The sequence below is a fragment of the Alosa pseudoharengus genome, unplaced genomic scaffold (genome assembly GCF_046254945.1).
Source record: "Alosa pseudoharengus isolate Yale_2024_CS ecotype anadromous, Long Island Sound unplaced genomic scaffold, YU_APseudo_1.1 YU_APseudo_1.1_scf_22, whole genome shotgun sequence".
Lineage (NCBI taxonomy): Eukaryota > Metazoa > Chordata > Actinopteri > Clupeiformes > Clupeidae > Alosa > Alosa pseudoharengus.
The window spans coordinates 8718669-8746483 of record NW_027468680.1 but is presented as its reverse complement, the minus strand read 5'-3'; the positions used below and the strand labels follow the sequence as shown (position 1 = coordinate 8746483).

General features: G+C 39.8%; 1 protein-coding gene across 3 annotated transcripts; it reads right to left on the bottom strand.

The window, feature by feature from the left end:
* Nucleotides 1-454: 454 nt before the first annotated feature.
* rbks (ribokinase) lies at nucleotides 455-27801 on the bottom strand. Of its 3 annotated transcripts, XR_012990360.1 has the most exons (10): nucleotides 27656-27801; nucleotides 27105-27160; nucleotides 17323-17455; nucleotides 16147-16210; nucleotides 15983-16045; nucleotides 12781-12945; nucleotides 10110-10201; nucleotides 6833-7021; nucleotides 4624-4718; nucleotides 751-839 (listed from the first exon to the last, which is right to left on the bottom strand). XR_012990360.1 is itself a non-coding variant. In XM_076299867.1 (9 exons), the coding sequence occupies exons 1-9, from the start codon at nucleotides 27656-27658 to the stop codon at nucleotides 666-668; spliced, it is 939 nt and encodes a 312-aa protein (XP_076155982.1). In that variant the 5' UTR covers nucleotides 27659-27801; the 3' UTR covers nucleotides 455-665. The 3 variants fall into 3 exon arrangements, 2 of the variants coding, with proteins under 2 accessions (XP_076155982.1, XP_076155980.1); XM_076299867.1 differs by lacking the exon at nucleotides 4624-4718 and having other exon boundaries at nucleotides 455-839; XM_076299865.1 differs by lacking the exons at nucleotides 751-839; nucleotides 4624-4718 and adding an exon at nucleotides 4728-6248.
* Between the last annotated feature and the right edge of the window lie 14 nt (nucleotides 27802-27815).

Here is a 27815-nt window from a genome sequence, read left to right as displayed (position 1 = left end):
CGACTAGGACAGCAATATGTGGCCACTCAAACTAAAGTAACTATTTGAGTGTTGTATGGCATCTTGATGTGTGGAGGGTTTTGATGTCAGTGTGCCTGAGTGTGGAGAATGGATATTTGATCTTTGGGTGATAAGATAACCTGACCATTTGGTTCATAGGAGTTGCCAATATAAAAATAGTATTTGAAAAAGACCAATGCCTTCCAGTGGGCAGATGATATTTTGCATATTAAGGATTTTCAAAACGTGGTCTGCACTGAGCCAAACAAGCAGATATGTTAAGACAAATGTCCAATTGGCTGTATTAATTGACATGGATGTTTTGAAAATGTGTTTTTAACCGTCTTCAACCAGAATTGCCTAGGTGGTCGGTGGGATGTCTCAATATAGCAAACCCACATTGCAACATCTGATTCACCAAGAACTTCTGAAATGTACAAAAAAAGCCTTATTGAATAGCGATATACTCAACTTTATTGTCACTGCATCACAACTTTGATACCAGTACAATAGATGAATAGCATAATTGAAGTAATCTCTCAGAACATTGCACATTTTCATTATATTGTTTCTCATTTTGATGTACAACCACTCTTACATGGAATTCTGTTGAAGATTTGATTCTCTACCGTTCTTTAGAAGTCAGTGACAGCAGTAGATATCATCTACAGGAGCTCTGCGGGTAGGTCCTTCTGGTAGGGAAAAGATGTCTGGGTCCCCTCTTTTTGTACAGAGAAGCTTGCAACCACATTGGCCCGTCTGGCCAGCTCCTCCAAAGGCAGAGAGGGATAATGAGCTAAGTAGAAAGCCAGCGCCCCAATGAAGCTGTCTCCAGCACCCTACAGAAAAGACACACACAGAGGTGTTATTCCTACAATACAAGACACCCGTTCACTGATTTACACCCAAAATATCAGAAAACAGATTTACGTAGTCTTTTTGGTAATGCCTTGTTCAGTTTATGATGTGTAGTATAACAAGCAACAGCAGGGGGTGGTATCACACCAGCTAAGTCGACCAGTAGGTTCCAAATGATGGCAATGCCTTTCAACTATGCACAGTAAGCTGGGGAATACTCTTCAAATGCTGACTGACCTCACAGAAAGGAGCACATTGAAAAAGTAGCAATATTGAAAAAAAAAAAACGAATAAAATGGTCTACTCTTGTTCAGTCATTTAACAAATGAAAGGTGTCGCATTCCTCTGATTAAAAGCTATTTACACCGTTTAAAGTTTTTTTTTTTTTTTTCCGAAGTCTAATGTAGAGTTTAAGCTTTAAGTATGTCCAAAATATTTTAAAGGATGGCAAACAGTGAGAAATTAAGCATTATAATGCAACTAAATGCAAACAATTCTAGTAAACATAATGTTGTAGTACAAATAATACCAACTATAGCCACAAGAGGCAAATTTAGGGTTCACAGAGAATATACATGGCAAAAGTTCAGCGGCAGCTTCAACAGAATAGGCCTAAATTTGGAATTCTGAAAATGTTATTCAGGGATTTAAAAGCAAATGACAAGACCCCACATTGTTGCAGACCTTGACTTGTTTGCAGGAAGATTGGGATAAATACTGGCCCAACTTATTTGAAATGTGTAAGAATTGTATATACAGTTATGTGCAGAATAATAGCAGTGTGTTTTATCTTTAATCCTTAGAATAGCTGTTAATTCCATAATATCAAAAAAATCATAAAATCCTTAGAATAGCTGTTAATTCTATAATATCAATGCATTGGGAACACTGCACATTCAATTTCAAATCAAAACATGACCATAATTGATCAAGTTTGTGTTATACCTTTACAGAAAGTGAAGAAAAAGGAATGTTAGGCTGTTCAAAAAAATAGCAGTGTTTGCATTTTTCTTTACAAACTCAAACATTTAGGCTACTGTATAAACTAAAGAATGTCTCAAGATTTTGCTTTACTTTGAATCACTGCAATAATATCTAGTTGCATTACCATTATTTCTGAGAATTGCTTCACATCTGTGTTGGAGAGTGTGCACATGAACGTACTTAATGTCCATCTCCATAATTATCCTTATTTATATTTTGAGATACACATTAAATTGGCTGGATTAGCATACATGAGAATGCAGTGTTTGATACACGGGTCGTGTCTTCGCTAGTTTGTGAGTGATTGACAAATTTTACAATCATATTTGTCCATCCGGTGCGCATGTTGTTTAAATAGCAAATATACTTGTATCAACAGAATTGCCTGTGGGTGTGTTGATCAAAAAAGTAGGTGTGCTCGAGCACATTGTGGCCACTTTGATATCTTGAGGCAGCTGAAAGCTAGCCTGCGTGAACCCAGACAAACCTGTTGGCAAATTTGATTTGCTTCCATGGGATCCTTTCAGGACAGACCTGCAGAGAACATTTTTATTTGCTAATAGATTTGTCTGAGTTCACCTAGGTTAGCTTACAGCGACAGACCAAGAACAACCTTGTCTAAAGTAAAGGGCACAGTATTTTTTTTAAACGTGCATTATCAACAAGGATATTTCATAATCTGGCCAGTGTAAGTCTCTAGCAATGAGTCTCTAGCATGGAAATGCAAAGACTGTGTTAGTGTGCTTGGCTGAAAGCCCTTTGTATTTCTATACACACATTAAAAGTCATATTTATTGGTGTTTATTTTATATACATAATAGTTATGGTTAGGGATACATTTTGAGGTGAGTAACCTTAAGAATATCAAAAGCTGGTGTCAGCTTTAATTTGTCAATAGTTGAGAATAGAATCTTCAGCAATTTTCTGTAATTATGTTTTTTTGTTTTTTTTTGCAGTCCAAACAGCAGTTTTTCTGGGGAGAGGGTCATTCTCTGGCTTTTGTAAGAGAAATATTACAGTAAAATACAGTATTGTGTAACATTTTAAACTAGTTTCATTATTCCTTTTTTGTTTAAATGTATAAATCAAATCATGCTTTTTCAAGAGGTCTCCGGAGAGAGCCCATTTCATAATGATTCTAAACTTTTGAATGGTAGTTTAGGTACATAGTGTGTATAACTAGTATGTGTGTGTGTGTGTGTGTGTGTGTATGTGTGTGTGCGTGTGTGTGTGTGTGCGTTGCTGTGTGTGTGTTAAAAACCTTTAAAGAACTTTTGAGACACCTGTTCTACTAAAGATCCTGTCTACTCAGTCAATCATTTTGAAAATGTAGGTATACTGTCTTTCATGGATACAGCATCCGATCAAAACATTTCAATTTAGATTTCCAAATTTAATGCATACTAACTTGCAGAGTCATCCGTCCTGCAAACTGTATCTGTATGACACAAAGCTGTTATGTTAGGCAAGAAACAGATTTGAGTCTTCATCTTTCCTTGGATATCAGTTCAGAAAGTCTGCATGTGAGTACATTGTTTTGGACATTTTTTGGGGGGGTTGCAATACCCGTGTGTCTGCTTCACTTAAAACATTAGTCCCTCTCAAGTACTGAAAAAGAGCAGCTGAATGTTGGATGGGATGAAAGAGTGGGGGGGGGGGGGCTTGCCTGGAGGGGGATGACTGGATTAGTTTGGGAGGTGGGGGGTGTTAGATCTCTTACGGGAAAGCCCGCAGGAATGCGGTGATGTGCTCAGATTCAACCACAGATGGCTCCACCACTGGTTCTCACAGGCCTGGCCCGTGAGTCATTGCTCCAGCCCTCGCTCAGTTCAGCCGAGTTGTTCCTGCACTTCTCCTATAAGTCAGCCCTAATTGTACATTCTCCCACAATCTCTACTCCCCCAAACTCAGACATGACCGTTGGTTTATGGTTGACAGAGCCTTGGTTAATAGGAGGAGGAAAATTGAAAGGTTACTTAAAAAATATGGCGGCCACATTTTTGAGCAAGTGTGTTTACAGGTTCCATGAATACAGCTGTGTTGGCCAGACTATGTTTGGAAATTTTGTGTGGTCAAAATGCTGTTCATGGAAAGTTCCCAGCTGATGAGGCAATGTAGATGACTTTGGTTGAAACCTCAAATACAGTCCGTTCAGATTTAGAGAAAGACTGTGTTGTGAGATACTGTTTTCTCCTTTTTCTACGATGACCTTCTAGGGCAAAGTCAGTGACATTGGTCAATTTTTAATATGCCTTCAATGCTATGCATCCACACAGTGCATGTAAGTATAGCCTACAAAGTGTTCCTTTTCAACCAGTTGCGCAGCAGCATGTGTCAGAAGCCGCAGTATACTCTGTGCCCAAAATAGAGCACCGGGTGTTACAGCTAAAACACTGCCACCAATAAGAAAACGATTTTCCCACATTTCCCACATTTCATTAACACCATTTCTTGTAAAATATGAATGTGGTCTATATTTTGAGTTTTTTTCCTTTGTTATTAGACATTTGTTTAAATTGGTGAATAGAACCAAGGGGGGTTGGGGTGGATAATCAAGTCTGTGTTTTTCGTTAGCCTGGTTAAAACACACTCACGATCAGGAATCCTTTCCAACACTAGCATGGTGATGGGCATAGACATAGCATTGACTCTGAAATCATTGGTCCAGCCTAACCAATCACATTGATCAGGGAATCCTAATGTTACTTCCTACTTCGCCTAAACTTTATAAACTGAAAATAAACCACATCATCAGTCAGGAAACAATGTATGTGAGCCTACCTTTGCTGTAAATAAATGTACACATTCTTCCAACTGCAATTGTCGATTTTGAAACTATAGCGTCATCCCCTCTCATCGCTGATTGGAGAGGTAATCTGCCAACCAATGGAAATGTTAGTGAATTATGGTATTCCAGACTAGTATCTCCCTGAAAGGACATCTACAGTAGGTGGGCGTGGCAAGGCTAGGTTTTTGTGGCGTCCCCTCACACTTTACCAATGCCGTGCCCCCTCCTCTCCAACCCCCTGCGCTCTCTCTCTCTCTCTCTCTTTCTCTAATAGTGTTAATACGGTTAATACTGTTGCCTTTTGTAACCCATAACCCACGTAGCATGGTGCCCTTTTCATTTTACAAGCTGAATTGAAGCAGCCGCTGTGGAGCAGGAGAAGCAGTAGAGAGACACACATAAAGGTTGAGCCGTAGTGTGGTAACATACCATTACGGATCGCGAAGACATTCAAAAAATCATTTGTTTTTTTTATGAGCCCACGTCTCTTGGGGGTGTGCATCAGCATGGCCTGTTGAGGGTGGTGTGCATTCATGTTGAGGGTGGTGTGTGTGAATGCATGTTTGCATGTCTGGTGTGCGTGCCAGAGGGAAGTTGATGTTCAGGCAGTTTTATGATGATGAGCTATGATGTGGTTTGGCAGCAGCTTCTGTCATGAATATTGGGTTCAATAAAACAAGGACTGAGGAACTGACTGTCCCTTGAACATTCTAACAAAAGATTCTGTTCCGCAACAATGTAAGGTTCTAAAATTCCATGTTGAATTCAATGAACCCAGAAATTCTTCAGAACGTTCATTTTCCAACATTCTCGTCACACCGGTGTGTCGGTACCAGCTGAAGGGTTAAATAAACAGTAACAGCAGATCCAGCTGGCACCAGCATAAACAACATCTCCTCGGCTTTGAGTTGTCTGTGTGCTGGAAGGGGAAAATTGGCTTACTGGAAAAGAAATGAAAGTCGAACAACAAGCCAGTATTTACGGGGTCATTAACGCGTGAGGGAGTACACAGACGAGAACTGGACCAACCACAGCCACGCTGTTTGGTGTTTGCTACAGATGGCAGCTCTGCTGTGATGTTGAGTCACCCAGCCCTTGGAGGAAAAGCCTGAGGGGGGGTTAGTGTTCACACGCAGGGAATGTAGGAAGGGGGCACATGTCTCAAAGCCAAGGCAGCGTGTGTTGAAGCCCAAAGGCAAATGCTTCATTTAGCCCACAACAGTCGACGCATCAAGCCAGAATTAGTGGTAAAGAGAGTTAGTAAACAATATATGTAGTGTGAATAAGTTACACCTCGTTGTGTTTGACTTTTTCCCCCTTTCCTTTGTTTAGGAATGCTATGTCTGACAAAGCATAAATTGAAAAGGTTTGCAAAATTGTTTGCAAAACATATTTGTGTTTTATCGGTACATTGCTGTCAAAGTAAACTGACCAAATAAACTCAGAAAGAGGGCTTAGAGAGGTTAGAAGCTTTCCTAAGAATTTCTTTCCAAGGAATCTCTTGTGGGAGTTCTGGAGAATTTGGGATCATATCAGCATCGCCGCCATGAGTGGTAAATGAGTGATGACAAACATCTAGGTCTGGTACCCAAGCAGACAATCCAGATCCCATCGTACACTGTAAAAATAAGGATTCCACCCACAGTGTCAAAATAGATCTATCTGATTCGCCAATGAAACTAATTTGGCCATCAAACATGTGGGGCCCTAATTCATTTGACGGGTAAAGTGCTCAGTATGTCAGCAAACAAAGTTTTCATGCATTAAAAAACAGCTGTTGTGTGGCATATGGGAGCATTGAGCTGATTCATCAATGTTTGCGCTACAATGCCTTGCCCATGATGTTAAACTTGCAAATAAAAACGTTACAGGTTTGAATTAACTGTAAGGGTCTTTCTATGTTTTCATATTTGTATTCTTATATGATGAATTATACGCCACTATATTTTGTATTGGTGAAATGTGGTTGGGATTTTAAGAGGGGTTGAATATTGCAAGGCACAGTAGTATGAATGCGGTCTATATTTTGAGGATTTACTTTTCTTAAAATATATTCTTAATATAAATAGGTGACTAGAAGCTGGATGTGAGCTGCCATTGATCTAAGACCAAAACTCAATTACATAACAGAAATATTGGCCATAGGGGCCCTTGTTAGGGTAAAAAAGAATCAAAAATAGTCCTCAAAGTTCCAGTTCCTACCGTTGTATCCACAGCTGTGACACTGGTTGTTGGAATATGCTTTGGGTGCGAGTCTTGTGACGATAGCACTACACAGCCTTGGGATCCTAGTGTGACAATGACGGAGCCACACCCACGTCTCAAAAGTTCCAGGGCTACCTTCCCAGCATCCTCCGAGGTGGCAACCGTCTTACCCATAAGAATTTCCGCCTGCAGAAACAGGGTCAGAGAAGACCTTCATTTACAAACTGAACAATACTGAGGTGAGAATATCGGCCTAATAAAGATAATTTTACATACTACACAAAATCGACAGAGAGAGGAACAAGAATAAATTTAAATTTATTCTCAATCAAACACAAGGTGACTTTTCATGAATATGGCTTGATCACTATGTTCTTGTGCGCAAGTTGCAAGTATTGAAATATCAAGCTGTGAATGAATAAAAGTGCGTTCTTGTATGTGTATATGTCAGAGGGAAGATGACCAGACAAGGCAACTACTCACATCTAAGGGGCAGATGTACTTAGATACAGTACATTAGAGAGATTTTCATTTCACACTGAATAAACTGAGCCCCAGGGTAACCATGTAACCAGCATGTCACCACACTCCGGAACCGTAATATGAGACGCCGACAACTGAACAGTTATCATTCAATCGCAGGTGTAGTTGAATGGAGTCAGCAACATTAAAAAGGAAGATTTCATGACGTCCTTGAATGCATACCGGTATGTATGACACGGAAAAACACAGCATGCCCTTCTGCTCTGCACTCCTGTGGTAGGCAATGCAATAAAATGCCGTCTCTACATGTGCAGTCTCTACCATGTACCATGTCTGCCATGTTTTAGGTGCATGTAGCAACACAATTACGTCTGAAATGGTAACAGCCCGACAGGTGTAATAATACTAGTTTCGGCCATGGGAGGCGGTATGCGGGCAACATAACCGCCAGCCAAACTGCAATACACGTGTCTTGGTTGTTACTCTAGGGTAGACCAACTCACTTTCTGGAGGTATACTGCCCCCATCTTTTATGGAATGTGGAGTATGAATTGATTTTTTGGCAGACATTACACATGGCACCTTTAAGCATAAAAAACATTTCAACAACAATGTACCTGCCACATCAAAGTATGATATGTGTTTTGTGGTTACGCCTGTGCCTTGTAGAAAATCTGACTCACCGAGAAAATATCTGTCCTCCACTAGTGAGCTCCACTGTGTGCAAGACTGACATAGACAAGCCTCTTGTCTTTGTCTTTGAGAGTGGTCTCTAAATATACATATTTAGTTACCAGTCTCCTTCTTGGTGTTTTTAAGCAGCTGATGGAATTTATTGTGTAATGACATAGACAGGGTGTACAGTGATATATTTTGAGCTCTATACTGATTTTGACCTGACAAGCAAAAAGGGGTCATCTTACAATGGGGGGAAATAAGTATTTAAAGCAACACCAAAGAGTTTTTTTTGTACCTTAAAATAATGTTTCCAAAATTGTTTCAGTGGTTCATCAACTCGTAAAAGGGGGAACGGCACTTCTGCATTCGCTTCGCGGTCCTCTATCGGCTATAACCGCACTATGTAAGTTTGCCAGATCGGGTAGCGGATCTGTAGTTCGATGGAATGAGACATAAGAAACTACAAATTTGACTTGCATGATGTCGCAATACATCGTACTTTCATAAAATCATGCAACATATTCTACCTTGTCTATGGACATCGTTATTTGCAAAGCCGTTGCTGGATAAACAAATAGCGTGCGTGCGACAGAGGAAAAGTTCTTTGGTGTTGCTTTAACATGTCAAAAAAAAAAATCAGTAAGTACATTTCCAATGAAGCTATTCACATGAAATTTCCCCAAACATTAGTTTTAAGTTAGGAAATCCACACAAAAGAAACCCAAAGGCAAGGAACCAGCTGAAATCTGTAAGTAGTTAGAAAGTAATCATACCTCCTATCTGTGCAAATTAATATCAACTGGCTTAGTATATATTGATGGGCTACAAAAAAGGTCTTTCGTTACCAAGGTGTCACACAAGAAACCTCTCATGATGGGTAAAGGCAACAAGCTCTCCCAAGATCTTCACAACCTTACTGTTGCAGAACACATCAATGGAACTGGTTACAGATGTGTATCAAAACTTCAGAATCTTCCAGTAAGCAGAATTGGGCCCATTTTCTGCAAGTGGAAAAAACATCACTGCATCATCAACCGGCCACGTTCAGGATCTCCTGGCAAGATTTCTGACCAGGGAGTCAGAAGGATAGTCAGAGGAGTAGCCCAAGAACCAAGGACCACACAGAGAAAGCTCCAGAAAGACTTGGAGTCAGCGGGTACAGTTGTTACAGAGAAAATCATAGGCAATGCACTCCACTGCCATGGCCTCTATGCACGCTCACCCTGTACAACTCTATTACTGAAGAAAAACATGTCGAAGCTTGTTTAAAGTTTGCTACACAACATTTGGAGTAGCCTATGAAATACTGAGAGAATGTAGTCTGGTCAAACGAGAGCAAAATTGAATTTTTTGGCTGTCATACTATAGACTGTGTTTGGAGACATCATGGTGTGGGGCTGTTTTTCTTCTTATGGCACTGGCAGACTTCATACAGTTGAAGGAATGATTAATGGAGCCAATTTTTCTGGGAGAATCTTGCCATCCACCAGGATGATGAGGATGAGACGTGGGTAGACCTTCCAGCAACGATCCAAAGCATACAGCAAAGGAAACTCATACAGAAAGAAAATCAAGGCCCTGACTTCCAACTGAACATTTATGGAAGGGATCAGGATTTACAAGAGGGCACCCTTGAATCTACGAGATTTAAAGACTATCTGTTTGAAAGAATGGGCCAAAATCACACCTGAATACTGTGACTGATTAGTTTCTTCATACAGGAAATGTCTTGAAGCTGTCATTACAAACAAAGGTTTTTCCACAAAGTATTTAAATATTTAAATTGGCACATCCAATACTTTTTTCCTGTGTCATTCCACTTTATTACACATAACCTTATTTATGGACTTTAATGTTCGGATCTCTTTATATGTGTGGATTTCTTGAGTCAACACTAATGTCTGGTGAACATTTTCATGTGAATAGCCTCATTGGAAATATACTTACTGAAAAAAAAATGTTGACAGGTTCAATATTTATTTCTCCCACTGTATATTAGTTCGAATTATAATTGACAAACGCATCAGGTGATCTAAAGTTAAGCACAGTACATACAGGCAGTAATGTATTGGCAGTGTCTGGGTTTGGTTGGCAAAGGTTGTTTTTGTCTCACCTCTGACTCGTTGCAACAGAAGATGTCCGACAACTTGTAGAACTCGGGGGACAGGTCAGGAAAAGCAGGTGCTGGATTAAAGATGGTTCTAACTGCGGGAGGGGGACAGTACTTTCAGCACTACACTCCAAATCCTTCCAAGGCTTTCCATAATGACATTACATATCATTTTGGACAATGGATTAAAATACTAAAGTAAACAAGGAGCAAGCAGCCTTAAAGTCACAATTAATTGCTTCTGAGTGAGAGTACAAATGATCAGTGAACAAAATATGCATGTTCCTGTGATATTTTCATAATGTAAATACCAAGTCATCCACCTTTTATACAGTTTTGGGGAATAGAAAATAGTGGCCATCACACATAAGGATGTGTTGGTGTGAATGGCTCTCGAGGTTATTCCATAGGTGGATTTCCTTCTACTGTATGTTGAAGGTCATTGTCCTGTTGCATGAACTAACTTTTCCCGAGCTTCAGCTGGCAGATTGATAAACTCCAAATGTCTTCTGACTTTTGTTTAAGCCATTGGGTTCACTTACTTTTTCCAACCCGACATTGTGAATGTTTGAATTATGTATTCGATATGGACAAAATCAATACAATATTTTTTTGCTATCAGTAAAAACAGATTGTGTTTGTGTTTGCTCACAATTGTAGTTTTAAGACAAATATACAACTAAATGCAGATAATTGATTTTCTAGTTTAGGGGTTCACGATTCCTTGCACAGTGAATGTGATCTAGAAGTGGAAAAAAGCAAATACTAACCATACATAAATCCTACAGTTGAAAGGATACTCAATAATTTTGTGGGATTATCAGGTCTGTGGACATCTTGTGTGTAATACAAAAATATCAGAGTGTTCAACAGCTCAACTCAAAGGTCTGCAAACATCCGGTTTGGCTGACTTGCATATAACACCACCAACCCAGTGAGGAGGCTGGCTAACATTTCAAATGCTAACACAGTAAGGAGCTCCCGTCTGAGCTAGAAAAATAGCTTAATCATCATAGAGTAATCAAAGTTATTTCACAATAAAGTGAAACCTAAGTGAGAAACATGTACTGAGGCACGGAATTGTTCCTGTTTAGGGAAAGTGTACATGACTTTAATTGCATCTTGGCAGGACTGACTAAATAGTGATCTTGTGCAATTCAGTTTTATTCACCAAAGGATGGGGTCCTAAGCTGAATAAGATGGTGTGTGAACAACATGTATATTGTATTATATTAGTGAAAAGGGGGAGGAGATAAAGGTAAAGGTTGAATTGCGAGGGAGAGGGAGGAAAAGAAAATCACAGAGAAGTGTGAAGGGAGTATTTGCACAAGCCCACGCTGATGCTAAATGCTATTAGCTTGTGTCACGGCTAGAGGCCAAACCCTGATATCTAAAGTGATTTTCTATTAATTTGGAACGAAGGCCCCCCCCCCCCCCCCCAACCCGCCCCCCTCCTACTCACTAAAACATGGTTCAGCATCACCAGCTCTATGGAGTTTTGGCAGCGTTGAGTGCAATGCACATTAGTATGTGATGTCAAAAGGAACGTGGGCGGCCATCTGTCTTGCCCATCTGCAGACAGGCCCTGGTGCGTCACCATTAGGTTACTGGCCTGTGCCAGGCAGAGAGGAGAGGGCTCCTACCAGCCAAAGAAAACACGCAAATGTCTGCACCACATGGAAGGGTCTAAGAATAGCTCAGGTGCTAATAACATTTTGTGCTTCCTGTCATTTCACTCTAAGAGAACAGTGGTGTGATTCTATCTATAAACCACACAGCTGAGAGTCCTAGTGAGGGTGTATCCTATTTAGTGAAATTCAACAATGGACAATTCCTCTCATTGTTACTACGGCCATGCCCAAGACTGTTAAAAACTCAAAACCAACCTTTTTTCTCTGGCCTTCCCAGCTTCCTAACCTTCCATCTGTTGCCATATACAGTGGAGGAAATAATTATTTGATCCCTCACTGATTTTGTAAGTTTGCCCACTGAAAAATAAATTAACAGTCTATATTTTTAATGGTAGGTTTCACATTACAACACATGAAAAAAATATATAAATTATTTAGCATTTTATTGAGTGAAATAAGTATTTGATCCCCTACCAACCATAAAAAAAATCTGGCTCCCACAGATTAGTCTTCACTTTAAGAAAGTTTTACTCGCTTTATTCGCTTTAATCTTAGCTCATTACCTGTATATTTTGATATTCTGTCTCTCACTATTAAAATAAACCTACCATTAAAATTATAGACCTTTAATTTCTTTGTCAAATAATTATTTCCTCCACTGTATGTCTCCTGCTGTCCTTTGATTGTTGTTGTTATTGTTGTTGTTGTTGATATGTGTCTGTTTGCTGTTGTATGTCTCATACAATTAACAATTAACAATACAATATTTTATTTAGTATAGCACTTTGGTCAGTGAAAGCTGTGTTTAAATGTTAAAATGTAAATTTAAATTTAAATTCTAAATTTAAATTTGACTTACTAACTTGTTAAAATTAAATTTGACTTCCTAACTTGCTTCAAGTTATGGGTCATAAAGTGATGGATTAGATTATGCTTATGGTGTTTGGCAGACGCTTTTCTCCAAAGCGATTTACAGTATTTTGATTAAATCTAATGCAAGCCTCTAGACTGTCACAGGCAGGGTCATGGATGAGTAACCGTACCTTGATGCTTACGCGCTGCCCGGAGGGCATTCAGAGACGTGTCCGGGCTGATTTCCAGCTGGCAGATCATCACCTTGGCATGATTCAGTGCCCCCTGCGCCTTTTGCAGCTCCGGATCTCCTAGTAGCATGTTGGCACCAGCCACAATCACGATGGCATTCTCACCTGCAGACATGACACACCAGACAAAGACAAAGCAGGGTCTATACATCTCTGAAGCATTAAATGTGCTGCTTAGAGTGAATAAGCTCTGTTGAATAAACAAAGTTGTTGCTGACTCAACCTTAGTTATAACTGCTTAGCCAGTAATAAGTGAGAAGTGTACCATAATTTCCCAACTAATAACCAAGGTTTATACATTGATTTTGCCCAATTTCTTCAGCTATGAGGGGGTGGGCTATACATGGGAATGTATTTATTTTCTTCATTCTTCCTTCTTAAAAAACTATCTGACATCTGAATTAAAACAAAACTGATTATCATTGTAAAGTAATGTTTCATAAGCTGTGGTAAATACACGGGTGCGGTCAATAAACAGCTTTGTTTTTTAAATCTGCATAAAACACTGTCCAGTCGTTTATACACAATGTGGCTAACAATCAGGAAATTCCTGTACTAATGGCAAGAAGTCGCTGTCATCTACATGGTCAAACTCTAATAGAACCTTCTCATCAGCGATGCCATCACACATTCATCATCACAGTGCTAGGAAAGGCAATAACTAGTTTCACATATTATTCATAATGTAAAAATCACTTAAACATACTTTTCTGAGAGTAGGATTACTCACATTAAAGATACAGTCAGCGATTGTACACGATTTCAAGCCCATAACCTTTTTTGACACATTCAGAAATCATCTCCTCACGATCTGCTAGCTGCCCATTCCATGAATACACTGTAAAAAAACTCAGTCTCTGTAGGCAGCCCAGGCTCCAAAAAACTGGAAACAAACAAAGTGGGGCCAGCCTGTCCCCCAAACAAAAAACCGAAACCCTGTGTAGAGTTTCTCTGGGAATACTGAAGGGAGGGGTAAGTACCTCTCTGGTGTGTTTTGTTTTGATCCTTAATTAAAATATAATGTACGTTGTTTTGGTCAAAAGCGTTTGCTAATAAATTAAATATGAACATAAACACAAACAAACACGACTTTCTGTGCAATCGCTGACTGAATCAACATTTCTGTTAATATGCCAGTATTAGCCAGATGTTGATAACAGTGATAAAATACAATCAGATCACTATACAATCAAAAGTATTCACATGTCTGACTGATCAGAAGCCAATCCGGTGATAAAAACAAGTTCTTAACTTCCAATAAATACCTGGAAGTTTATTGGCTTGAATCACCTACTGTATCACATCTGGTCCCAGGATTTACAGGAAACCCAACAATAAAAAGAGATTAGTGTCTATGACATGAGACCCAGATAATTCATCATAGCTACCTTGAGACGCCTAACCTACAAGTGTTTGTGTTAAAGTAGTATAAGTATAAGTATAAGTATATACTCTTTTGATCCCATGAGGTAAATTTGGTCTCTGCATTTATCCCAATCCGTGAATTAGTGAAACACACTCAGCACATAGTGAACACACAGTGAGGTGAAGCACACACTAATCCCGGCGCAGTGCGGCACCGGCAACCCTCCGGGTACAGGTCCGGAGTGCTAACCAGTGGGCCACGGCTGCCCCTAAAGACACAAAACTTGATTCAGGGTTCCCACACCTTGGTGAACTTCAAATTCAAGGACCTTTCAAGGACTTTCCAGGACCAATTTCATCAAATTCAAGGACCACACGTGGCGGCATTTACCTACTGTGACCGCTGAATAGGTTATCATATTTTAATACAATGCAAATTCAATAAAAGACTAAACGGCATAGAAGTTGTTGGGTCAGAAGCAATGCAAGAAAGTGGACTGAATTTATAGCCTACATTGATATTGATCATATTCATAGCCTACATTCATATCCACAGTACATGGCTATGCCATACTACATTACATATAAGATGTACATTAGCCTACCGTTTCATGGAATTTTATGGAAAAAAGTGCAGCATTGGGATGTTCAGAATTATATCAATTTGTTTCACTTACCTTCATCTTTGATTAAGCTAGTTTTTGACTTCTGTTTAAAGTGCCACGGTTGCCAGAAAGCTGCTCAGAGATATATTTAAACCATTCTCAGGCTTTTGTTACCTTTGTTAAAGACACAATTTCAGTGCATTTTTTTTACACCCAGTAACTATGCATGTGACAAACTTTCCTAGTATCCTTAACAAGTAAAACTGACAAAGAATTGGCATAAACTCTGTTGGTTTATTCAACAACCCAACCCATACTCTACCATATCTTGGTATTGCACATAACATTCTACTATATAAAACAGAAGCAACAAATACTAAACCATTTGGGTCCTTTGATAACCAATCTGCATAACATTCCTTGGCAAGCCAAACATCTTGGAATTTACATTTTCCGGGCATGACATTATGCGACGACTTGCAACTTTCCTCTGACTCAACGTGAATGTAGCCTATTGGACGCATGTAGGCCTAAACCGTAGCCTACCAACGAACGAAGAAGAGCGAACGTACTTTTGCAAATTAAAAGTCTGCGGAATCAACATAATTTTAAAAGATCGTGTGGTAGTAAAATAATGACACACGAGTCGTCATCCGTGTGAAATTTCAACCCCACAAAAAAATTCAAGGACTTTCAAGGACAAGGTGTTTTTTTTTTGGCTGTTTTCAAGAACTTTCAAGGGCCTTGAATTTATTTTTTCAGATTCACAAACTTTCAAGGATTTCAAGGACCCGTGGGAACCCTGTTGATTCTAGACATATGCTGAATGGGAAAGCTGGTTTCCTCATGAACAACTTTGGCTTCTGTTGGCATCACCATCTGACGTTCAAGTTTACATTTCCTGTTTCTCTATAACTAGAAGTGAAGTTGATGGTTCAAGCTTTGTGTACAGTTAGGCCCATGCCACACACAGACACAGGTTGGTTATGTCATCCAGCTCTCGGTCCAGGTTGGGCTATTTAAAACTAAATACAGTGTGGGGGTGTATAAGAGTGCTGAATGTAGTCAAGTAGGTGAACTGAAGTACATGCATACTGGCTTTATTTAGAATGCATTCATCTGGCCTGGTTCTATTTTAGGAGCTTTTAGTTCATTTCGTTGACTTTTGGTACCTGCATCATTCACAATGATCGAGGCAGCTCCAGTTGCAGCGTCACTGGTCTGTTCCACATAGTCTGCCAAAACGCAGTGGAAAAAGCAGAGATAAATGGCGGAGTTAGAATAGTTTGCTATGAGTTTTAATGACAGTAAATTACACTAAACCTTCAATCCTTACCTGTTGATATGCCATTGTTCTTAAAATTCTGTATGTAGTTGTCTCCAAAAACATCTTTGCCAACCTGCAACAGAACAGGGTAATTTGAACCCATTGAAGGGAATCAGTGGAAACAGTACCGTAGGTCCAAAACAATCCTAAGACACTAATTGTACCGAACCAGTTACAGTTACTGTTTTGTGTCCTTTGCTAAATACCACAAACTGGAACTAACCAAGGTTCTAAATAGGGTTCTATTATAATTGTATACTGTATAACAGTTAGTGTTTTCAACCAGAGTTTGTCAGAAAACGAATAAGATCTGTCAGTGCAAACAATACACTTCATACAAATAGCTTTGCGTATATAAGCTCTCTGCTGTTTTTTGTTTCTGAAAATTACTTCAAAGATTTACATTCCTTGTCCTGTCACTTCTCCCCTTGAGCGTGTTACTATGTAGCAATAAAAGACAGTCTAGGTTTGCAACTGGATGAATCAGTGTTGACACACACAGCCAATACAGTTTAGCCACCCCACCATTCTGAATAGCTTGAATATCTCTGCAATGTTTCATGTAAATGTGTGGTATGTGAGCCTGGGTTATTCCCGTAATCCTAAATGAAGGTTGAAAATATTATTTTGAAATAAATATACTTAAAATACTTCAATTTTCAAAGAGTGTTCTATTGTAATCAGTCACATTGTCTGTGATTACTTAACTTTAATGATAATTACTTTGTCATTACTTATCATAAAAATAAACAAAAAGATTACAAAAATACTGCTTTTAACTAGCACCAGAGAGTGACATTGATCAATAATTTTCTTTTAGTTTATATAATTAGGTTATTGACATATAGGCTGTAATAATCTGTTGGTTTCCAATGTTTCATCTGTAACATTCAATAAATTAATCTGAGAGAAAAAAAACTCATCAAGAAATAAATATTTGGAATTTCAATTGGATCTGTTCATTGTGGTGGATATATCTTGACTAAACATACACAACACTATTACATTAAAATTCCAGATAAAAGCCCTCTCAGAGGGTGTGTGTTTATCCCTGAACCAAGATATGAGATGAATAGAGCAAAGACAGATAAACATACATATACACATACTTTACTTGTCGCCTGACTTCGAGCTTTGCACACCATTTTAATTAGGGCCTACACAGTCTACAAACACATATAATACCTTGCAGACCATTGCAGTCTTTGCTCCCATTCTGGCAGCCTGTACACACTGATTGGCTCCTTTCCCACCGAAGCCAATGAAAAACTTGTGTCCATGGATGGTCTCTCCAACTCTGGGCAGCCTTGGGGCCTGACTAAAATGAGAAGGCAGCATACTATTATATTAAATAGGTTGCTTTTATTAGAAAAACATTGGATACAGACAAGTATAAGTATAAGTATATATACTGTTTTGATTGAAATGCAGAGAAATTTGGTCTCTGCATTTATCCCAATCCGTGAATTAGTGAAACACACTCAGCACACACTAATCCCAGCGCAGTGAGCTGCCTGCAACAACAGCGGCGCTCGGGGAGCAATGAGGGGTTAGGTGCCTTGCTCAAGGGCACTTCAGCCGTGCCTACTGGTCGGGGTTCAAACCCTCCGGTTACAAGTCCGAGGCGCTAACCAGTAGTCCACGGCTGCCCCCATGTCTGCCCCAAGTCATGTCTGTGTTCAAAGTTAAAATAGCACCAATATGGTAAATGAAACGAAAGTTAAATATATTGACACTGTATTCTTAGCAAAAACAATCTGTGAGCAAAGTGCTGGAACTTGCTACCTGAAATCTGCTACAAAACTACTATAAAACACCTTTAAGAGTCACCATCCCTGATGAATCCAACAACATGCCTCTACTCATGGTCTAGCCCTCTGTAGCTGGGTTAGCCCTAAATGTGTGTTTTATTATCTTACTGTAGTACCCACTTATATCAACTGTATCCAGCTGTAACGTTACTCATCTCATACCATGCACGTTACTATTTCTTTCTGAGTTTTTTTTATTTGTTTATTTTATTACACTAATTTCTCATTTTCTGAGAAGCCCTTCAAGGGACGGGTGCTGCAGAATTGGCATTAGCTATAAACACTATAATGCATGTATTTAGACCGTTATCAATTTGTCTATGTACATTATTCCAGACCTATTCCAGAGTGTGTGATTCTTCAGTCTTTGACGGTTTCAATCAAATGTTTAATAAAGCCAGATAATTATAAAATTACTCTCTAAATAATGGAACATCAAAACTGAGTAGAACACAATGAAGCACAATGGCTTGTAGGAACATAGGGTATTATTTCTGCAAATGTGCAATCCCACAGCACCATAAGACCCTATGGTTATGCTGGCTCCTGCAGTTAGAAACAGCAGATGGCACTATTTTGCCTTGACTGTCAGCAGGAGAGAAAAAGAAGGAAGACATGCTTTGAGTAGGCTGTGTCCTTCCATTTGTCACAACTGCACTACACATCAGCCTTTAGACAACTGGATTTCAAACTTCAAAGCCATGCATAGCACTTTGATGAGCTGGAAGCATTTTTATAACACCCCCTGAATTTTTTTTTCCAAAAAAGAGACAGAAAAAATAAAATATCCCTTTCCAGTTATTGTAAATGATCCAGCACTGATCCAGTGGACACCTTTGAGAACAGAAGACAAATGACCTGATGAAAATGTGTAAGGTCCAAATCAGATATGGGCTTGATTGAACTTGCAAAATTCAGAGAAGAGAAGATGACTAAAAGCTCACTAAAGGGCAATTCAAAGTTCCATTGCTCTTGTGTTGAATTAGAGTTAAACTCAAGACATGCAACTCAACTCTATTGTTCAAATAGCAGAGTTCATGATTTAAAGTAAATTAGAATACAGAGAGCTTCTAAAACATCCTCCATGTGGCTGGGACTCAGCCATGTTCTGAATTCTATCGTGGTATCACACAGTGTGTAGGCCTGATGGTTGATGGCTGATGGACCGTAGGTCACAGGGGGTATCTGAAGGGGTATAGTGAGAGTCTGAATCAACTCTCATTATTATTATTATGATCATTAAATAGCTTACTTGTCTCCAAATGTTCACAATTATTTTTAAATACATTCCCTTTTGGCCTATAATTCTCAGTGCACTGCACTAGGACTGTCAACTATTGATGTGTGGATAAGTGATATTTTTTTACATGATTAAGACAGAATTAATGTAATACTGCAACAGACACAACTTTGACAACAAACAAGGTCACATAGAGATATTTTGATCACTAGCACATTCATGTAGCTATTTCATAACATTCGTATGTTAGTGTGCACCAACAAAAGGTGGGTGCTTTATAGTGCACTGATGTATTTTGTTTTTCACATCTAATCAACACATGACACTCAGTTAGGGGTAAACGGTTAATTGCTTTTTCATTGAAGTCACAATTTGAACTAATGCAATTAGCAAATTGTGAAGGCTGCAATTAATCTCGCAGCGCATGACTCAGACCTGATTTTTTTGTTTTGGTTTATGGCTTTTGAGTACATGCCATCCTCTTTGTGTGACAGACAGTCATTCTCACCAATCAGAAGTGCCATGATCCCTATTTACCAGGCATGCTCACCAGTCAGAAGTGGCTCAACATTTAGCAGCTGTACACCCACTAACAAAAAACATGTGTGTAACAGGAAGGAAGCTTGTAGTGTAGAGAAATGGCTGCCGCTGAAGCAAAATTGCAGGAATGGTTTGTGCTGACTATTGGGGAGTATTTTACCAGAAGTGATATACAAATAAACAAAGGCTTTGCATATAAATGATATATAAAACATTATTATATAGTATTGATAAAGCAATAATAACCAACCCCATACTAAACATTCACTTTCACCAATCTCAATACAGGGAATAAAGTATTCAATTCAATGAGGCGCATGTTCGTTCCTTGGGGAAACAAAGTTTTACAGGACAAGAAATAAGTGTATGTTTGTGTTGGTGTGCAAAACTTGAGAAGCGGGTGTGGTGAACCAGTGGTAATGTCACAATAACGACAATCGGTTGGCCCGGTTCCAATTCCCAAACCAGTTGTTGCAAGTCCATGTCGATTTTGATAAATACCAGTGAACTTTAACTTAAACGTACAAATTAATGGAATGGGTTATGGAGCAGAATCGACGAGTACCTCACCATTCAACAAAAATAATGGTTAACTGAAGGCTTTGTGAGTTGCGCTCATGCTGAGTAATCATAAAATCATTACCAGAACTGCACGCCATAGAAATAAATGTTGGCTAGTTTGTGTATGCGTGCTGGTGCATGTAGGGGAAAGTAAGTCCATTTAAATGTTGCAGGAAGTGTTAGGCGTGTCAGTGAAAAGGATGGGTTGCCTTTTCACATTTCCCTCCCCCTCTGTAGACTCTCAACTGGGGTGGTGAGACAGAAAATCTGCCACAACATTGTGTTGTGTTTGCTAACCTTAAGGGCTGCAAAGCCAAAATCCAACGTGTTATGCGGGCTTTTCCCTAGCCATTTCATGGTTCTATGGTCCGTTTCAGAAACAAAGTCCCTAACCAAAAGGTAGTATTTGAACGTGTTCAAAGCCCGCTTAACTGCAAGGCACCCTCAAGGTCACGAGCCTCCCTCAAGGTCATGAAAGTCCCCCTGACCTTTACCAGTGTTTCCCATACATTGACTTATTTGTGGCGGCCCACCACAATATCAACATTGACCACCACACAATGATTTTCCAGGTTGTACTAAATTGTGCTTAAATTGAATTAGCATCATAACCACGCTACGCTAATTTGTTAAAAACTGTTGCATTCCAGTTAATTCTGCAAACCTACCACCACAAATAGAATTCAATTCTGTGGGAAACACTGTTTTCTAAGCCAGACTTTCTTCTTAAGTCAGTGAGGGATGCAGTGTTGGTGGCAATGTTGCACAAACTGCAAACCCCAAAAAGGGCTGGACATTCTTCGTAGTCTGGGGTGGTGGGAAGTCTTGAATGGCCTCAATTTTGTCCTTCTGGAATCTAATTACCCCATGTCCTTGGATATGCCTTAGCTACAGCACCTCCTGTTGGCCTAAGGCACATTTCTAGGGCTAGACAGTCAGCCCTGCCTGATGGATGCTTCATCCCTGAATATGACAATGTCGTCCAAGTAAATGCTCGCATTGTCCAAGTAAGTGCTGTGTTGAGTCAGACCTCCTTAGCCGTTGGCATTTACCAATAGCTCTTATATAGGTCCAGGCTAGAGATACAGTGTGCATTCCCCAGATGCTCTGTAAGGTCCACTAGCCCCAGCATTGTGTAGGCATCAAAGTATAATTGAGCATTTACTTGCTGAAAGTCTATGCAGAAGCGCAGAGCTGCTTCAAGCATAGTCTGACCTCTCAATCACCCCAAGCCATTGCATTACCTGCAGCTCCTGCAGGCAACAACCGTTCAGGAACTCAGTACATTGGCTGTCTGCCTGGAGTGTATTCCCTCAGTTGGATGTTGGGTTCAGCAAAGGGGAGTGACTCCAGGCTGGTCTCTAAACAGGCTCTTCAGGGAGGACAGCCTACAACTGCTGCCTTTGCTTTCTCCTTTCAGGCTGGTCATAGGTGGTTGGCCCCAGCTTTCTGCTGATGCAGAGAAGTCCCTCTTACTTGGCCAGCAGCTTGATCTCCTCAGCAGGATAACATTCTGGCCTGGCTGGAAAGACCACTGTCTCACTGGCTGGTCATATCAGCTTGTCTAGGTCTGCAGAGCCCAATGAAGTATCTTCTTTACCTGTCTGGTCATCTCCTCCATCTTCTCCCTCATGGTGATGACAGGTGAGTATGTTGGAGGTGGTCTTTGGCCACTCCCAGGCATCTCTTAGAACAGTGTTTCTCAACATTGTTCAGACCAAGGACCACTTAACCAATAAAAAAAAACTTCACGGACCACCTATCTAAAAAAAAACAGTAGACCTACTTCAACAGTATATTACACAGTAGGCCTACTCACTGAACCACCTTGCTTATTGTCTTTGCACCTTGCTCTTATTGTGTCAGAGGATTCATATGATTTAAACTGGCGTAGCTTACATAGGCAATGTTGCAGAACCGTTGGGCATTACATACAAGTTGGTTCAATATTGCAAAAAAAAAAACAGTGGCCCCCCGTACCACACTTTGAGAAACACTGTCTTTGAAGATCAAGAGGGCCCCTCAGCTGTCTGCCATACAGGACCTCTAATGGCAAGAACCTTCACGGAAGTTGGAAATGCTTAACTGGTTTACTGGAAAACTTAAAAGTGGAATATGTTTAGTAGTATTTCTGCACATCAGTGTATGGCCATTACAATTTGCTAGCTATCCTCTGTAGATTCACATGATGATTGGGGCAGCCGTGGCCTACTGGTTAGCACTTCGGACCTGTAACCGGAGGGTTGCCGGTTCGAACCCCGACCAGTAGGCACGGCTGAAGTGCCGTTGAGCGAGGCACCTAACCCCTCACTCCCTCACACCTAACCCCTCACCCCTGCTCCCCGAGCGCCGCTGTTGATGCAGGCAGCTCACTGCGCCGGGATTAGTGTGTGCTTCACCTCACTGTGTGTACACTGTGTGCTGTGTCTGTTTCACTAATTCACGGATTGGGATAAATGCAGAGACCAAATTTCCCTCACGGGATCAAAAGAGTATATATACTTATACTTAATACTTATACTTATACCCAAATTACCTGCCCATGGGATGCCATGACCCAAGGTAAGTATTTTCTTTTTCTTCTTCTTCAGGCTTGTGGTATTGCAAGGTAACATTCTCCTGACCGAGCCTTAGCTTGGCCTGTCCCTAGACTGGGTAAACCCAGCCTGATCTGTCGGCGATTTATTTTTCGCCCTGCAGCTCAGTCTGAAAACCTGTGCATCTTTCTCTGCTGCTTCCGTTACAATTTTGCCGTGACCAATTACACGCTGGCTTATCCACCTGGCGCGCTATTGGCAGGTTTAAAGCAACACCAAAGAGTTTTTTGTACCTTAAAATAATGTTTCCAAAATTGGTTCATCAACTCGTAACAGGGTGAACGGCACTTCTGCATTCGTTTCGCGGCCATCTATCGGCTATAACCGCACTATGTAAGTTTGCCAGATCAGGTAGCGGATCTGTAGTTCGATGGAATGAGACATAAGAAACTACAAATTTGACTTGCATGATGTCGCAATACATCGTACTTTCATAAAATCATGCAACATATTCTACCTTGTCTATGGACATAGTTATTTGCAAAGCCCTTGCTGGATAAACAAATAGCGTGCGTGCGACAGAGGAAAAGTTCTTTGGTGTTGCTTTAAAACGATGACGATAGCGGAGCGACGGCAAAAACGAAAGTACAGTAGCTTGGAAAAAATCTTCGGGCTGCGTTTTTTTGTCTTGTTTTGGTATAGTGTCCTCTTCCGGGCTGTTGCATCGCTTCTGAGTCATGAGAAAGTCCATACTAGTCAGAGAGTAGGGAATCCACTGATAGGGACTTTCTCTGAAGCAATGCCACAGACCGGAAGAAGGAAAAGGTAGGTCTATTGAATCAAATTTGAATCGTAAGTTTTGTATGTGTCATTGTCACGTAGTAGTGACAGATAGTGAACTTAAATTCCTGATTGGCTAACCAAACCTGAACATCACCATTGGCTATTCAACCAGGAAGCATCGATCTTGTCTCAAAAGTGTCCCTAGCTCTGTAGAAATGACTCGTTCACACAACAGAGATTTCTGCAGAATAAATTCGTAATTGAAAGACATAGTAGCCTAATGTGGAACGGTTTGTACTGGTGGGACGTGGGTGTATGGGTAATGGGTAATACTGAAAAATGTTCATGTATTTTTTTGCAAAGTCACAAATCAGTTTTACAGTTACAAATCCTAACACACACACAAACAATATATGAGGCACTTATAATCCCAAAGGTGGTGCTGTGTTGACAACTTTTTGTACATACAGCATTTATTTGTAGTCTAACTGTAGAATATATTTGTAATGGACATATTTTATATTTAACTGTTGGATGATTTGTAGTGTAAAACCGATCTGTACAGTATATTTGTAAAGAGTAGTGCATATTTGTAATATTGACAATTACTTGTAGTGTGAGTCAATTTTGAATGTAGTGGCATAAACGTACCAACAATGTTTGCAAGCTAGCTGTGTTAGACAAGTGCTATTTCAAGAAAAAGTCCTTGTATATGGGTCTAGAGGCATTTCTTAGTAAAAGTTGGGAACAGGACTTTTTATCATAATTAACATGTGCTGAATCCAACTAGCCCTGTTCCCAAGCAGAATTTTGAGTTTTTGAGCATCTAATTAGCATAAACAAAATGGCTGCCAAAATGGCGATTTTGGGCACTTTCTTCAGACGGGCATCATTATACCATGTAAATAAATTAATATTGTTCACATCTGTGCATCTCAGAAATCTCCTGTGGGCAATAAATAAAAAGTAAAGGCTATGAAAAATATAAAAATGGAAAAAAAAAATATTATTATGCTAATTAGCATTATTATCACCTTATTATACTCTTGACTATGTTTACGGTCCTCTTTGGCAGAGTGTGGCCTGACTTCATTGGTAAACATCTTCTTTGTGGTGGGTGGACACATGTTTGGAGTTTAAAATCATTGGAGTTCCTTTGAACTAATCACGAACAACCGTAGAAATATCAGTAGAATATCTCTATGTTTAAGTGTAATAAAGTGTGTACATTTATAAATATAAATAGAATACTATGGGTGGGATAGGGGCAAAATGTTCGCCTCCTTGTTGTCCCTGTGAAGGTTGCCATCGACATGGACACCTCAACAGGCACAGGCAAGGAGGCACCGGCGGGGGGGGGGCCTTGATGGAGGGGTGTGAGGAACCAGTGATGCGCTGAGCAGTTTTCACCTTCCTCTGCCGTCCTTTCCAGTCGGAGGCAGAGCAGTTGCCATAATATACTGTGATACAGTTGGTGAGGATGCTCTCAATGGTGCAGCGGTAGAGGTTTAGAAGTTCACCATAGATCTGAGGAGAGAGGTTGTGTTCTTTAGTCTACTCAGGAAGAAGAGATGGTGGTGAGCCTTCTTGATCAAGGTAGAGGTGTTGAGGGTCCAAGAGAGGTCCACAGAGATGTGGACACCCAGAAACATGAACTGGTGACATGCTCCACCTCAGTCCTGTTGATGAGGATGGGGCTTTGTGTGCTAGCTTTTGACTTCCTGAAGTCCACAATGAGGTCTTTGGTCCTCTTGGTGTTGAGAGCCAAGTTGTTGTCGGTGCTCCGCGATGTTAGGTGCTGGACCTCCTCCCTGCAGGCTGTCTCATTATTGTTGCTGATGAGAGCAATCACTGTAGTGTTGTCTGCAAACTTGACAATGGTGTTAGAGCCATGTACAGATATGCAGTTGTAGGTGAAGAGGGAGTAAAGGAGGGCTCAGCACACGGCAGTGTTCAGGGTGAGGGTTGAGTGGGTGAGGTTATCTAATCTAACAGACTGCGGTCTGTTGGTTAGGAAGTCCAGAATCTAGTTTCAGAGGGAGGTATTGATGTCCAGTTCACTGAGTTTGGTGATCAGTTTGGAGGGGATAATGGTGTTGAATGCTGAACTGAAGTCAATGAACAGCATTCTCACATAGGTGTTGGTATTGTCAAGGAGGGACAGGGCAGAGTGAATTGCCATAAAGATGGCATCCTCTGTGCTCCTGTTCTGGCAAATTCTCTTGAAGCATTCTATACTGCAAACAAAATCTACCTCTGGGTACAAATAAAGTAACTTAAACTTGAACTTGCACTAGTTATAAAGTTATTCATCTAGCTATTAATTCACAGGACATGCAATCATTTTACTAACACAAATGTTATGAAGAAATATGGGTGACACTTTATGGTAAAGTCACATGAATTATCATGAATTCATGCATTAAATAATTCATGATTTATGCATTACTTCATTCCTTTATATCCTATGAATCATCAGGAATTGACATGCATTCATATACTCTCATTCATGATGACCTCATGTATGAACAACACATCAACTAAAGCATTAGGTGTGATGGGTATATCATTATGATTTATGATTTCTTAAGCATGATCATCATGATTACATGAATTTTAGGATAATTGCTCATGCATTTATCATGTCTGTGGCCCCTCAAATAAAGTAGTGAATAATGACATGTGTTTAGAGAACTCTAAAGTTATGTTCAAATCAGAATTTGAGCAGTGATGACCACATTTTTGGCAGAAAAATAAAGTCATGATCATGGTTAATACATCATAATTCATAATTCATAAAACCTAATACTTTAGTAATGTGTTCATGTATGAGGTCACAAATGACAAACTATGAACTCAGTAAATTCCTGATGATTAATTAGATATTAATGAATGAATACATAAATCATGAATTAATTAATGTACCCTTACCGTAAAGTATTACCGAAATGGGTAAAGGCCTGTGTAACTCAGTTATAAAATTTTAACAATTACATTTTTCAAAGGTTTTTCAGGTAATTAACATGGGCAAAATACTAGATTTTTTTTTTTTTTTACAGTCTGTATCCTTGATCTATTGGCCAAGGAAGATTTCTGTAAACAATATGAATTAATTTACATGGTATAATGACATCCGCCCAATGAAAGTGCCCAAAATCGCCATTTTGGCAACCATTTTGTTTATGCTAATTCGATGGTCATAAACTCAAAATTCAGCTTGGGAACAGGGCTAGTTGGATTCAGCACACCTTAATTATGTTAAAAAGTCCTGTTCCCAACTTTTCCTAAAAAATGCCTCTAGGAAGCACATATCTCAAAAATATCACCTGTCTATGTGGTATAGTTAGGCTACTACAGTGCAAAAACAAATTCAGCCTTCATACTTTAACTGTTTTTAACTAGCCTTCAATTTGAAATGTTTTGCTGTTTCATGGGCTATTTCTGTTTTACAATCTGAAAGATACTTCTAGGGAAACAGTTGATTTTTACACTCACCTGACCAGGTCAGTCATGCAGGAACCTACGACCATCACATCATAGTCCTCAGCACTCTGATGGGCAGATAATAAAAGAATGACTCCCTCCCCCCATTTTTAAAGAGGTATCATATAGCTCATGGGAGATATAATGTCTATACATGGCAGCCTAAAAGAGATATGTTGGCTTTCAGGTTGCCAACTACCTATTGCGATATAGCTTATTTCAATACAATGTGATGTGACTGGCAGCAACGCAGAAAATCCTTAATTAATTCCAATCCCTTGAACAGTAGCCTAGGTTATGCTAATCCTGATTCAAGGCTGTACATGAGAGACTGGCCGCTGGCCATAGGACAGCATAGGCTGTTACTGACGGTTCAAAATGACTGTTCCATAGCATATTATTGCAACGATGGGGAAGCTGCTGTCTCTTAGACTAGGCCTATACTGCTATGAATTTTAGGCAGACTTAAGTTTTATGGATTTAGAACGGCTGGATTGGTACTTTCGTTGTCAACTTTTTCATCTTTATTCAGTTAAGCATTTTAAAGCCAGCATGTCTCTCACCATCACTCTGCAGAAGGTCCAACGACGCTAATAATAATGCGAATCTATCTGTGCATGCAATTTATCTGAACGAGACACATGAACGCACTTTTGCATTTGACACACTTTTAATATTATCTGAAACAAATGTTCAGACTTTGCACCTAGGTCTCTAACGTTA

Coding starts and splice junctions, on each gene's coding strand:
- rbks (XM_076299865.1), bottom strand. Junction 17,456..27,104: donor TGCATGACTGACCTGGTCAG/GTGAGTGTAAAA, acceptor TTCTCATTTTAG/TCAGGCCCCAAGGCTGCCCA. Junction 16,046..16,146: donor GAACAATGGCATATCAACAG/GTAAGGATTGAA, acceptor GCGTTTTGGCAG/ACTATGTGGAACAGACCAGT.